At 63.8% G+C, this 14277-nt stretch overlaps 1 protein-coding gene across 1 annotated transcript in view; it reads left to right on the top strand.

Annotated features, from left to right (window-relative positions):
• Positions 1–11342, top strand: part of TSNARE1 (t-SNARE domain containing 1) — a 102060-nt gene extending 90718 nt beyond the window's left edge. Inside the window, 3 exon segments of the mRNA XM_042973238.1 lie at positions 931–1003; positions 2234–2665; positions 10042–11342. Coding sequence (XP_042829172.1) covers positions 931–1003; positions 2234–2665; positions 10042–10631 — 1095 coding nt within the window. The 3' untranslated portion in view covers positions 10632–11342.
• Positions 11343–14277: the final 2935 nt, after the last annotated feature.

The raw sequence follows: 14277 nt of genomic DNA, 5'->3' as shown, positions 1-14277 counted from the left end.
CACCTACCGTCTCCATCCGTCTCTCCATCATCCATCCATCCATCCATCCCCCTGTATCACCTACCCATCCATCATCCATCCATCCATCCATCCATCCATCCACCCATCCATCCCCCTGTATCACCTACCCATCTATCATTTATTCATCCATCCATTCATCCACCCACTCACTCTATTCATCTGCCTACCATCTATCCACCCATCCATCTATCCGTTCATCTGCCCGCATCTACCCACCTGTCCATCCATCCGCCATCTATCCATCATCCATCCACCACCCGCTCATCCACCCACCCATCGTTTATTCATCCACCTGTCCACCATCTACCGACTCGTCTGTTCATCCGCCCATCCACTGTCCATCCATCCACCTGCCTCTCCACCCACCCACCCACCATCCCCTCATCTACTCATCCACTGTTCATCCGTGCATCCACCGTCTGTCCATCTATCTATTATTCGTCCACCATCCAGTCATACATCTATCTATCCATCCATCAACCCATCCTGCTTCTTCAGGATTTCTTGAGTGGCACCCGTGTGCTGACTTATGCCAGGTGCTGGCTGTACAGAGAGGGAAAGGTATCCTTCTATCAAGGAGCCCCAAAGCAAGTGTGGGGAACAAGGTGTCTACAGGACTCATGGGCCTGTAGGAGGTGCAGGCAGTGTTGGTGACACTGCTCTGCACTTGACTGCAGCTCTCTGAGGGCCAACCCTGGGTCCTCTGTACCCAGTGAGGGAGCTTACAGCCCTGGGATTCTCAGAGAGCTTGGGGTTTGGCCTCGGAGTCAGGAAACAGTATTCAGATCCCAGCCCTGTCTCTGACTTGGTTGGGAGGGGGGACCCTAGGCTTTCTTGGCTTCACCTAGCACCCCCTGATGGCTGTGCCCTTGACCGCTGCACCTAACACCTGCCTTCTTGTTTCCACAGAGTGACTTGTTGGATGTAAATCAGATTATCGAGGACTTGGCCTCCATGGTGTCAGAGCAAGGAGATGCCATTGGTGGGTATCTGAGCCACCTGCCCCACAGCCCCTTGCCCTTTCCCCCAGGTGTGGGCAGGGCCGCCTCCTGGATGAATGAGACCCAGGGCAGTTCCAGGCACCTGAGGATCTGCTGCCCTCCTTCTCCATGTCCCCAGGTCTCCCCAGCCCCTCAGGAAGGCCGGAGTCAGGGAGCCTCGTGCGAGAGGGTGGCCCATCCATTCTGCTCATTGAAGAGCCCGGGCCTTTCTCCCACCCAGGGACCCCCCCTCCCGGGCGAGGACAAACTGTCCTTGGGTGGGGGAGGGGTCGAGGCTGCAGCAGGTGCCTCGGCAGAGAGCACTGGACGTGTGGCGCCCAGAGTCACCTTGGAGGGGCCGCTTCTTGGGAAATGGGTGCGGTGGGGGCAGGGCCGTGCCGGGAGCAGGCTGATGTCCCTGCTCTTTCTGTGTTCCCTCCACATGAGGACCTCAGCCCCCTTCAGCCTGGCCTCTGTACCCTACGTGGCTACGTGGGCCCTCCTACTGTTCGCATGCCTGGGCACCCAGAGTGTCTGGGGTAGGCCAGAGCCACTGGCCGGCATAGGCAGCCCCCCGCCAGCCTCTGCACCCCCGTTCCAAGGTTCTGGCATCCAGCCCGGCCGTCCCCCTGGCCATGCTGCACCCCCAGGGGAGGGTGGGGCCGGCTCCCTCCTGGGGCTGCTGTCCGGCAGGCTTCCCCTTCCCTCCTTCTCAGAGCCTGGGCTGCAGGCAGGGGTTTGCTCGACAGCTGGACAGCGGGCGGCTCCAGCGTGCCCTCGAGGCGCTCTCTCCCCAGACCCCTGCCTGGGCCCACGTCCCCCACCCCTCGCCCCCATTGGCCTCAGCACAGCTGCTGCGGCTGGTTCCACCTCTGGGTGGCTGTCTCCGGGCATGCAGAGTGCGTGTCCACTCCAGATGGATACCCGCATGTCACCCAGATGGTCACTCAGTCCCCGTGACGGGCTGATCGGGAGGGGCCGTCTCCAGGCGGGGAAGGGGAGAGGGACGGGCAAGGGCCGACCTGTGGCAACTGTGGTCCGGGCCTGGGGACCGGAGTGGCTGGGACTTCGGCATCCCGCCGCGTGCTGACGCGGGTGATCCCACCACGATGGATGACGGGCAGGGGCCCGTGTGCGCTCCCGTGGACACAGTGCACGCCTGGGGTCGTGAGCCGGGCGGCGCTCTGCTGTTCCCGGCCCGCCTGCTCCTTCAGCCTCTGGTGCCTTTCCAGGGTCCAGCAGCGGCAGGGCCACGTGCCGGCGGAGCTCCAGCCCCGAGCCAGCCGTGGCGCCCCTGCGGCCGGGCCCTCACTCCCGCACCAAGACGCGCAAGCCCAACTTCAGCCCCCAGGAGACGGAGGTGCTGGTGCAGAGGGTGGCCCGCCACTACCCGCTGCTGTTCGGGGCGCTGCGGGGCACGCCCTCCCGGAAGCACCGAGTGTGGAGCAAGATCCTGCAGGCCGTGAACGCTCTGGGCTACTGCCGGAGGGACCTGGGCGACCTCAAGCACAAGTGGAGGGACCTGCGAGGGGCGGTGCGCAAGAAGCTGGCGGAGCGCCCGCGGGCCCCCGGCCTCGTCCTCACCCCTGTCGAGCGCATGGTGGCCGAGACCTTCTCGGCCCCAGCCCCCCTAGGCGAGGGCCAGGCTGCCGAGCCCCTGCCAAGTAAGTGGCCCCCACCGCCCCGGGCCTGCCCCCCCACCCCCCCGCCCCGTGCCCGGGCTTCTGGGGAGTAGGACGCTCAGGGGAGGGCTGCGGGCCTGTGGGCGTGACCACCACCCACGTGGGGCCTTTCTGCTTCCAGATGGGAAACTGAGCCTCGGGTCGGGGAGGGGCCGGCCCACGTGGGGAGCAAAGGAGCTGGGGCTCAAAGTCAGGCTCATCCTGGCCCCAAGCTGGGACCCTTCTGGGGGTGCCCCCACCGTGACCCAGCACAGCCAGGTGCCTCTGGAGGCTCAGGGAGCAGACGACCAGGGGCCGCGCTCCTCTCCCTGTCCCCACTCAGTGCCACTCTCCTGGTGTGGGGCGGGGGAGACCGCCCCTGACCTCTGACCCCTTCCTGTGCTCTCATTGTGGGGGCTCTTCTCCCCAGGGCCCCTCAGGGCCCAGACCAGGCCAGGCCGGTCTCTGGTGGCTCTCAGCTTCCCAAGGCACACTGACGCCCCACTCTGAGCCCACGCGCCCGCCCCCAGGGCCCCCCTTTGCTGGAAGTTTCTGTGCCTGGTGAGGCAAGCGTAGGGTGCTCGATGGGCTCTTCTGCCGCACCCAGCCTCCTCTGGCCTCCAGAGTGGTGCCGCCTCGGACTCCTGTGCCGCCTCCTTCAGTGCTCCCTCCTGCTGTTCCTCCTCCTCAAGACACCTCTGCACGTCCTGGTCAGTCTGCTCGGGGGCCGCGCCCCTCCTCACGGCCAAGACGAACCCTGCGCTTCTCGGGCCACTGGTGGAAGCCTGGTGGGGATGAAGCCTGGAGCAGGACGGCTCCCTCGTGAAGGCCGCGGAGTGGACCGCGGGACTTGGCCCTGCAGAGACAGGGCCACGAGCCCCTGATGACGGATGGCCGCTTCGGAGCTGCTGGTGGACCCGCTGGGGGACGTGTGTGGACCTGCTGCCGTCCCTGGGGGCTGGCCTTGATCGCGGCCAGCCTGTCATCCTGGGGGGCGCCCCACTCTCCTTACAGGCAGAGCAAGACCCGGTTTTGGGGTCCAGGGTGTGCCCACTGGAGGGGGTGCTGGCAGAGGTGGCACTGGTGTGCCCGGACCCACCCCCCGAGTCCCCAGCCCTGGAGCAGGGCAGGAACTTGGTGGCTGTGTTGCTCCTGAAGGTGCCCTGTGCTGGCTGATGATGGGGCCCAGTCCAGCCCAGACAACTCTGTCTGCCCTGCTGAGCCAGGCGCCCCCTTCCCTAGACCCTGCAGCCCCATGGGGACAGCCGACTGGTCTCTTAGCACTTGGGGCTCCTCCTGGGAGTGTCCCTCCTGGGACAGTGCTGATTGTCACCGAATGGGAATGCATGGGGCCGGCCTCCCTGGCAGGGCTGAGCTATGGGGCAGGGAGGTGTCTGCAAAGCCTGATCGGGGGGGTGGGGGTTGTGCAAAGACTGGTGCTGAAGGTCCCACCAGTTCCTCTATCTGGGTCAGCATTGGTCCAGGGGCTGGGGCAGGGTCAGGCTTGCAGGGGCCCCGTCAAGACCACGGGGGTGAGGACAGCCAGCTGACAGTGTTGTGGGGCCTCCACAGGGTGCTATCTGCTGCACCTTGGGGTGCATCCCCCTGATTTCTGTCAATGTTTGGGGGAGCAGTGCTAATGGGGGGTCTGTTTGGGCCCTGGAGGCCTGGCCCGGTGCCCAGATGCCCTGTAGCTCTCCGCAGCAGAGCCCTGCAAGGTAGCTCCCACTGAGCAGCCCTGCAGGGGGCCTGGGGGTCAGCTCAGGGCTCCTGCAATTTGCCCTTGACCCACCTGGGATCTCCAAGGTGAGGCAGAGGCCGTGTGCTTCACGGCCAGTGGAGCACCGGGGTGCCCCATGCCTGCCTGGCTGCCCCTGGGGCTCAGGACGAGGGAGCTGGCTGTGAGCGGGTGGCCAGGGGCAGAACTGTGATCTGGGGAGGGCTTTGCTGGCTGAGTGCTGAGTGCGCCCGTTCCTGGTCTCAGCTGGGCTTCAGCTGTGGGGACCACTTGTGAATCCGGGCAGTATTTTACCATCAGAGTTGGGCTCTCGGTGTCCCCAGGACCTTGCTGGGTGCAGACCAGACCTGGGCTTTGTCGGAGCTTGAGCGCAGGGTCCTGGGGCAGCCCAGGCTCCGTGTGGTTGCCGGGCACGGGAGACACCAGCTAGGAGTGCGGCCCCCAGCGCCCGGCACGGCCGTGGCCCTGCTGTCTTCCTGCGCATGGTAGCAGCTGTTCCTGCCCCGTGCACCCGCCTCTTTCCTCAGCGGGAGCCAGGTGGGGCTGCTGCCGCCCATGGCCTGGGGGTGCAAGGTGGCTTCTTGGCATAGGAGCTGGGCCGTGGCAGGGGCGGGGGCCTGGATGGACGCTGGGGGGTGGGCGCCGCACTTGCGGGAGAAGCAGGGGTGACCCGGCGCAAGGAGGGGCCAAGCTCTCCTTCCTCTCCTTCCAGTGGGGCTCCGCGTGGAGGGGCTGTGCTTAGTCCGACGGGAAGGAGCCCCGGGGAAGACACCCCCGCAGAGCGACCCACTGGGCAGAGGGCGCGGTGCCCCAGAGGCACTTGTGTCCATCTGCACCTTCTCTGTCCCCGGCCTCGGGCCTCCCGCGTCGCTCGGCTCAGGTGGTGCCCGGGGTGCCCCGGGGGAGGGGTGCCACTCGAACTGACCTGTTTCTGCCTCCGAAGTCCTAAGCAAAGTTCAGGCGTTCGGAGGCCTGTCTCCTTTTCCTTGAAGAGGGGACTCCGGGCGTTTGCAGTGGCCAGCAGTGAGAGCAGCCGGTCTGGGGAGAGAGCGCCTCTTGCTATGGTCACACGCTCCCTCTGTCCGGCGCCACCAGGATCCCTGGTGGTAGGAGAGGAAACGGTGTAGCCGCATCCCTCACCGGGACTCCAAGCCAGTTCCCACCGTGGGCGAACGTCCTCGTCTCTGCTGACCGTTGCTCCGCATGGCCCCGCGGCCTGGCTGCGTGTTCCGAATGGGTCTGGTTATGAATTCGGCACACGTTCTCATGATGCCGCCTCTTTCCCGCCAGCGTTGCTGAGTGGAATTTTCTGGTTTCCTGGGGCCGCTCTGGGCCTCGGGACGGTGGCTTAGGTGTTGCTGCCGGTGTGAGGTGTCAGGGGCTGTGTGGACACCCCCACCAGGCCCGTGCCCGGAGCCCCGCGCTGAAGTGGCCAGAGGCCAGCGCGTGCCGCTGCCCGGCCCCCTGCACCTGCGTTCACGGACCCGGTCACGGTCGTCCTCACGGCGGCTCTGGCCCCTTCTCAGAAGCAGGGGCCATGGTCAGGAGTTGGAGGACGGCCCGAGGGCGCAGAAAAGTAGCAGGGCCGGGCCTCTTTCCAGGCTGGCCCCCATCTTTCCCGAGTGGGTGGCCCCTGCCCCGAGGGCACCTTCTGACGGCTCTGGCAGCCAGCGCCTGCCCCAGCCAGGTGGCCCAGCGCCTTGCAGCCTCCGCTTCTCTGGAGTCTGGACTCCTCACCTGGCCTCTGGTGAGGCCAGGACGGGGCCTTAGTGGCCACGGGAGGGCAGGCCCCGCTCCAAGCCCCTGGGCCTGGGCTCCCTGGGCTCGCCCTCGTCACACCCTCAGGGTCGCCACTCTGTAATTGCTTCCGTTGTCTTGATTTGCAGATAGTATTGAAGCCAGCCTTGAGGCTGCGTCCTCGCACACAGAGGCGGCCAGCGAGCTCCTGGCCGGAGCCAGCCGGCACCAAGTAAGTCAGTTTGAGGGGACGGCCCGGCTGGCCCGTGGCCCCCTCCGTCCCCTGTCTCCCTGGGAGGCCCAGGCCCTGCCCTGTGCGTGGGAGGGGCACGCCCACAGGGTCTTTTCCGAGCCGAGGTGGACCGGTGTCTGGGAGGGGAGAGGCAGGCCGGCGGGGTCTGCACCCAGGACGCTGTGCACGGTCGCCCGCCGTCTGCACCCCCGCGAAGGCAGGCGGCCAGGGCCTTTGCCGGCTAGCTCTGTGGAAGCTGCAGGGAGGGAATTGGTCGAGAGTGTGAGCGGCGCCCGCCCGGGAGGTCTCACTGTGTGGGTGCACACCCATGGTTTCCCAGGACCACTCTCACCGAGGTGCCCTATGGAAAGCTCTGTGGTCTCTTTTCCCCAGAAGGGCAACATGTGTCGGGCAGTGTCTGCCTCCTTCCCAGAGGGAACCGGCCGTGGAGAGGGCTCCTCCGACCCTCCTGTTCCTGCACCTGCAGTCTAGGTGCCTGTGTGTTTCGGGTCTGCCTTTGGCCTGGCCCCGGGCTGGAAGCTGGGAGGGACCCTCCCTTCTTGGAGCCAGTGGAGCTTGGCTTGGGACCAGTTGGGTGGCTCAGAGGGAGAGAGAGCAAATATCAGACCTTTGTTCGCTTGAGACGGGGCTTAGAGCGGCCCTGGGGACGGACCACTGGGCCTCTGTGCTGACCCGCGGCGACCATGTGAGCACCTGATCAGGCCAGGCGGGCTTGGGCCTTGGTCCGGCCGGGAGGGAGGGCTGGGGAGCCAGCGCCCATTCACTCATCGCTTACACACTGCTCTCTGCTCCACGCTGGGCTCTGACACGCAGATGGACCCCATGGAGCCCGCCTCTCCACCAGTGGACATCCTAAGGGGGGGGTGGGGCGGCGCGGATGGTCCAGCCTGGCGACAGGGGGACCCCGGGCTAGCGGAGCAGGACCGGCTTCCTGGGAGAGTACACGCTCCATCCTGAAGGCCAAGTGGGGTCGTCTCGGTGGAAAGGACGCTGTGCTCGGAGGCCAAAGGAGGAGCTGCCCGGGCAAGCTCAGAATGCCACACACAGGCTGGACGTGACCCCTGTGTGGGGGCCGTGGCGGGCAGGAGCGGGGCAGAGGGCTCTCGGGAGAGGTGGGCGGATGGTTCCCTGGGCTCTCGTTCCCTGGGTCTCCGGGAAGTCAAAGCCGTGTCGGCTTCCTCTTTTCTCCGTCAATGGCCGTCAGACTTGAAGTCAGGGTGCCTATGGGTGGGTCACACGTGGGAGCTGGTCAGTGCCACACCAGGAGAAGACAGGGGCCGTGGCAAGGTCTCATCTGCAAGATGGGAGCAGAGGCAAGAGAACAGCAGCTCGGTGCTCCCCGCCCGGCCCACGGCCCCTGCCACCTTGTGGTACACCGAGGGCAGCCAGGCCGTCACCTGGGGCCTCTCCACCAGGCTTGGTCCTTCCGGGGCCTCCCGGAGCGGAAGGTTCAGGTTGCGAATGAAGCGACACAGACTTGCCAGAAGCTCAGGGCCCGGCCTCTCTCTGATGGAAACTCTTCCGAGTGGCAGTGCCTGCCCGAAGCCCTCACCAACAGAAAGCGTCGTCTTGAGAGGGAAGCAACAGGCCAGCAGGGTGGCTCCCTCCACGAATGCCCTGGGGCCATCCGAGCAGGACCTGCAGATGCCAGGACCCCAGAAAGGAGGTGTGACAGCGGAGCAGGAGGAGCAGCAGGAGGCGGTGGAGGTGGCATGGGGGCCACCTGTGTCCGTGGACACCTCATCAGGCTCAGACCCCTACCCCAGCCCCATGTTGCTCATCGGACCCTGTCCTCTGGGGTGATGCCGTCCCCACCCCATTTCCATGGCAGTTCAGGAGCCCCTGTGCCCTAGGTGAGGTGAGTGGGGCTCAGACTGACAGGTGCGGCCCAAAGCTGCTGCCACGCAGGAATGTCCTTCCTCTCACCTCCACTGGATGGAGGGGTGGAAGTGTCCACCAAGACAGGGCATGACATAGCCCCACGTTTCAGGTTCAGGTTTTCCCTGGGGCATTGACCAACGTAACCTCCACACCCAGACAGGAGGGAGGATTAGTCCTTAGCCAGACCTTTCAGGTGCAGATTGAGGACTGAAGGTCCAGAGCAAAAGGGTTTCCCAAAGCCACATGGGTCTCAAGGGGAAAAGCTGATTTTGGAGCCTAGGCTGTAGGATTTCACGTCCAGGGCTTTTCCTGCTGCACTGGGAAAGCTTTGCTTCATGTACACCCTCCCACCCTCCTGGAACATCTACTTGCTGGAGGCGTGCACTCAGAGGTTGATGGATGGGATCCTGGATGGATGGGTAGATGAATGGAGGCGTGGATGGACGGATGGGTGAATAGCCATAGGTAAATGGCTAGGTGGATGGAGGATGGATGGATGGATGGATGGATGAATGGATGGATGGATGGATGGACGGACAGACAGATGGACAGCGGCATGGGTAAATGGATGGGTAGATGAAAGATGGATATGGATGGACGGATGGACAGAGGTGTGGATGGACAGATGGGTGGATGGATGGATGGATGGATGGATGGATGGATGGACAGACAGATGGACAGCAGCATGGGTAAATGGATGGGTAGATGAAAGATGGATATGGATGGACGGATGGACAGAGGTGTGGATGGACAGATGGGTGGATGGATGGATGGATGGATGGATGGACAGACAGATGGACAGCGGCATGGGTAAATGGATGGGTAGATGAAAGATGGATATGGATGGACGGATGGACAGAGGTGTGGATGGACAGATGGGTGGATGGATGGATGGATGGATGGATGGATGGATGGAGCCATGGGTAAATGGGTGGGTGGATGGATAGGTGGACAGGGCGTGGGTAAATGGATGGGTGGACGGATGGTGGATTGATGGGTGGATAGAGGCAGGGGTAAACGGGTGGGTGGATGGAGGAAGGCTGATGATGGATGGATGGATGGACGGACGGATGGACAGAGGTGTGGGTAAACGAATGGGTGGATGAATGATTTGTGGGTGGGTGGGTGAATGGATGGATGGATAGAGGCATGGGTAAATGGATGGGTGGATGGAGGATGAATGATGGATGGATGGGTAGACAGAGGGGTGGGTGAATGGATGGGTCGATAGAGGACGGATGATGGATGGACGCGTGGACAGAGGCATGGGTGGATGGATGAGTAGATGGACGATAGACGGATAGTGAATGGATGGACGGACGGAGGCATGGGTGGATGGATGGGTGGAAGGAAGATTGGTGGATGAGTATAAGGAGAGATGAAAAGAAGGAAGGAGATGGATGGATGACGGACGAAGAAATTGATGGGCAGATAGATCGGTGGGTAGTATGCGGAGGTGAACAGATGGACAGACTGGATGGTAGACCACAGCCAGCTGGGTGGAGTGTAGACAAATGGCGGCATGGGGGACAAGCACCGAGGCTTTGCGGTTGCCAGGCTGAGGTTTGGACTTAAGTGTTACTAGAGGAAGACTCACCTCTGAGTCCTGGTTTCCTCATGTGGGTACTGCTGCCCACCATGGAGGGGCATCAGGAGACCAAAGTAGGGCCATGTGCAGAGGGCCCCCACCCGTCACCTCCCCATCCCTCTGAGGTGTTGCCCCAGAGTCATGGCTGCCGGAGGCTGACATTTCCTGTCCCCCTTCACCAGCGGACGAGGAAGACGAGGCCCCCAGCTGCCTGTGGCTACCCTTGCGGACCCTGGATGGGCCAAGCCTGCCCGAACCTGACCCCCTGGACCTACGAGGAACTGTCCCTGCACCTGCTTCCTCACCCTCCCCGCCAGCCTCTCCGGCCTCGGTGCCCCCTGCAGCTGCATTCCCAGGGGCCCTTGGACCCTCCCCGCCCTCCACTGTGCCACCCCCGCCCCCTGGGAGGCCCGCAGCGGAGGCCTCCGAGTTTGAGCGGCGACTGCTGGACTCCCATCGGCGACAGGGCGCCCTGCTCTCCCACTGGTCTCAGCAGCAGAGTGCACTGACGGCCCAGCAGAACCTGCTGCTCCAGAGGCTGGCCGAGCAGACCCAGCGGCTGGCCGACGGCGTCGAGGCCCTCAACCGGACCCTCGAGAAGCTGGTGGAGGCCTGCCCGGCCCGGGGAGCCTCGCCCACAGTCCTGGACGGCAGCCCCGCTGGGGGAGTGGGCTCTGGGCCCACCAGAGGCCCCCAGGGCAGCCCCCAGGGCCCCCACCCGGGCCTGGAGGTCTTCTCAGGGATGATCCTGAAGGTGGAAGAGGAGGTCTAGGGTCTGGTCCCTGGAGGGCTGCACGAGGAGCGGGGACCCCAGCCCTCCTGAGAGGCAGGCTGGGGGACAGCAGGGCGGAGTTGGGGCCTCGATGGAGCCGGCAAGGACACAGGACACACTCGTGCAGGGAGAGGCTCTGGGGCCGGTCGGGGGTCCTGGACAGAAGTCTACTCAGGGACGTCGTGGCTGGAAGACGCGGAGGGGCGCTGGCGGGGCCCGGCCTCCGCTCCCGTCCCGCGCTCTCACCTGCTGTGCCGAGTGCCTTGGAGGGCAGAGCCAGCACCCCCCTGCGGCCACCGGGGCTATAGAGGGTTGGGTGTCCCCAGACCTGGAGGGGTGGCTCGGCGGGGTGTCAGGAAGGTCCCCAGAGGGTGACCCGGAGGGCCCGCCGGAAGCCTCCTCCTCCTGGACGTGTGGACGCTGTGGGCTGGGCTCCTGCGGTTTTCTTGGTTCTGCCCAGGACGCCCCCGTCTTGCAGCCTGCGGTCATTTCTGCCCGGTGTTAGATCTGTGGTCTGACAGACACACGTGTGCATATATGTCACCTGGTACTGTATGGGGCGGGATACCATTTTGTACCTACTGATGTTTCTTGCAAAAAGAATTATTTTTCCTACATAAGCATAAAATAACAACGGAGAAAGCCCTGCCGGTGGTGATGCTCGCGAGCAAATGAGACGGAGCCCGGTCCTGTTCCTCACGCGGGCTGTGCCTTTGTGTTCGGCCCCGGCAGGGAGCCCTGAGCGCTTGCTGGGTTTTCAGATCTGCTCTCTCCGTTACCTCCTGTGCCCCGGGGGGGGGGAGGGGGGGGAAGGGGGGGTCCCTCAGGGAGCTGGGGCCAGTCCTTGGCCCTCTCAGACCGAGCTTGGGCTGCAGCCACACAGCCTGGGAGGCTGTTGGGGGCCAGGAGGGGAGGGCAGGGTTCCCCAGGGCCTCGCTGGTCTTGGGCCTCGTGCCCTCTGCCCGCCTCCCCTTTACTTCCTTCTCCTGACCCTTGTGGATAAAATCCTTCACGCAGGAGCCTGAAGGATCGGCCTGGGCCGGGCAGCATATTGGTGCCAGGGCTCCCGGGGAAGCCCCCGCACTGAGGAGGGCCCGGACCCGCGTCACTGGCACATTGGGCGGACCCTCTTCTGGTTTTCCATTTTCACCGTGAGCCAGCAGCGTGTCGGTGACTTTGTCTACAGAAGGGAGCCAGAGCTCTCTGGCGATTCAGCCAGCTGCCCCCCACGACACGGCCTGGCCGCCCTCGCAGCCTCCTCTCCCTCTAGTCGCAGGTGGTGCCGTTTGTCAATGGCCGCCTTACTCAGGTGGCCCCGCCCTGCGAAGCCTTCCGTCCGCTCCGCAAACCTCGGATCCTTCTCCACACGCTCTCGAAGCCACCGTTAGTCTTCTCTGTGGGTGGAAAGGATGGGCTGTCCTTGTCCGATGAAACGTGCCTGACTGGTTGACATTCACCTCCCTACTGTCCATGAGCACTGCTGCCCCTTGCTTGTGCCACCTCCAGTGGAAACTGAGCCCTGGCCCCGGTCACACTCTGGGCCCTGATCTGGTCACACGCTGGTCCTCGATCCTGGTCACATGCTGAGCCCTGACTGTTGTTACACTTTGACCCCTCACCCTGATCACATGCTGCGCCCTGACCCTGAGCCCTGGCCCCACTTACTTCCATAATGTCCATCAGGAGCCCCCTTGGGGCCTGGCCCTGTACTAAGTGCGAAGATGCACAGGTGACCAAGGGAGACCAGAGGCCTCTCCTCCCAGCGCTCACGGTCTGCTGTAGGAAACGACACTAAGCAAGTAAACACGTGTCAGGTAAGTGTTTTCTGTGTAGAAGTCAAAACTAGATCTGGTTGTATTTGGAAGAAACCCCGAGTAGCATGTTGTAGATAATGACTACAAGTATGACTTAATTACTTAAGAGATTTCTGTGGCGAGTGGTCCAGCGCGGCAGGGTGGCCCTGTGGTCCTCGAGGACCCACGTGGCTTATGGCCCCCTGCTCCGTGGCGATGCTCATGGTCCAGGATGGCTGCAGGACTCCCACCATTGCGCTCATGTCCCAGGTAGCAGGATGAAGAGAAGGGATAAGTAGGCACATCCACTCCCTCCGAGGACGCCTCTCCTTGCGTCTCCTCCCATGGGCTAGGAAGTTAATCAGGTGCCCCCACTAAGTCCTAATAGAAGCTGGGAAGTATCTTTATAGCTTTAGCCCAAAATGGAGGTTCTGTTACTGAAGGCAGGGAGATGAACGGGCGACCCCACCATGGGAGCCAGTGGTACGACCGAGTGGCCCTGAAGACCGGGTAGAAATGCGGCCAGGGGAGCGGGTGAGAGGGGCAGGGCCGGCAGAGAGTCCAGGGTGAGGCTGGGGAAGAGCGACCCCACCCTGCTGGGGCCTGAGAGGTGGGGCGTCCAGGTCCTGAGGCTGCCGTGCGCCCTCCGGCCCCTGCGGCTGGAGCCCTGTGCCGCACACTGAGGGCCGGGGAGGAGCATGGCGGGGACAGCGGCCCGGACTCAGGGATGCATGAGGGGGCCGGGCGATGATGCGGGGAGAGCAGGGGCCCTGGCCAGCCCCGAGTGCGGGTCCTTGTGCACAGAAGGGGAGCCGAGTGGTCCTGGACGTCGGCCTCGCACCCGATCTGGGTGCATCCAGAAGGTGTCTGCGACCGAGACGGGAGACGTTTCTGTGGGTCTGTGGCTTGACCACAGGGCCTTCCGTGCTGTGTTCCAGAAGGCCGGAGAGGCTGCGGGTCACCTGACCGCGCCCCTTGTACAGGTGGCAAACCTGAGAGCCTGGGGTGCACTGGGGGTGCAGGGGTGACGCCCAGGTCCTTGCCCTGTCCCCTCACGGCTCTCCCCGCAGACCAGCGAGGCCGGGTCCCGCCCTGGAGTCGCCTCGGGACATGCGGGCCTTTGGGCACATCTGCTCTTGGAGCTTAGCCAGCCCGGACGGCTCTCCCGGTATAGAACAGTTCAATGTGGGAAACCCACGATTTAAAAAGCTTGGCTTCCAGGGCGCCTGGGTGGCTGTCGGTTAAGTGTCTGACTCTCGATTTTGGCTCAGGTCATGATCCCGAGGTGGTGGGGTCGAGCCCCGTGTCTGGCATGGTGCTGAGCACAGAGCCTGCTTGGGATTCTCTCTCCCTCCCTCTGCCCCTCCCCTGCTCCAGCGTGCTCTCTCTGTCTTTCCCTCAAGGAAAGAAAAATGCTTTGCTGCCTTGCAAAGAATAAACAAAGTAACTGGCCTGGCTCCCTGCCGGCCGTCGCCTCCCCCCACCGCCCTGATGGAATGTGCTGGAATGGGGAACAAGTTTAGGGCTGGCTGACCTGCGATCCCAGACCTGCCAGGGCCCTTCACTGAGGGAACAGGACAGTCGGGCGTCTGTGCTGCGCACAGAACGAGAGGCCCACGCGAGCCCACAGTCGGAGGTCACCCCGTGAGTCACGGGGCCACTGAGTGGAAAGCTGAGGACACAGCAACAATGCCAGGAATGACAAAACAGGCCCCGTTATGAGCCGAACCGTGTCCCCGGAGCCACACCCGAGTCCCACCCCCAGGGCCGCAGGGTGACTGTGCTCGGAGGTGGGCCTTTGCGGAGGTGACTGAGGTAAAGGAGGGCACCGGGGGCCCTGATCCAGGCTGGTG

The sequence above is a fragment of the Panthera tigris genome, chromosome F2, assembly GCF_018350195.1.
Source record: "Panthera tigris isolate Pti1 chromosome F2, P.tigris_Pti1_mat1.1, whole genome shotgun sequence".
Lineage (NCBI taxonomy): Eukaryota > Metazoa > Chordata > Mammalia > Carnivora > Felidae > Panthera > Panthera tigris.
The sequence above is the reverse complement of the archived record's forward strand: the minus strand, read 5'-3'. Positions and strand labels throughout refer to the sequence as shown.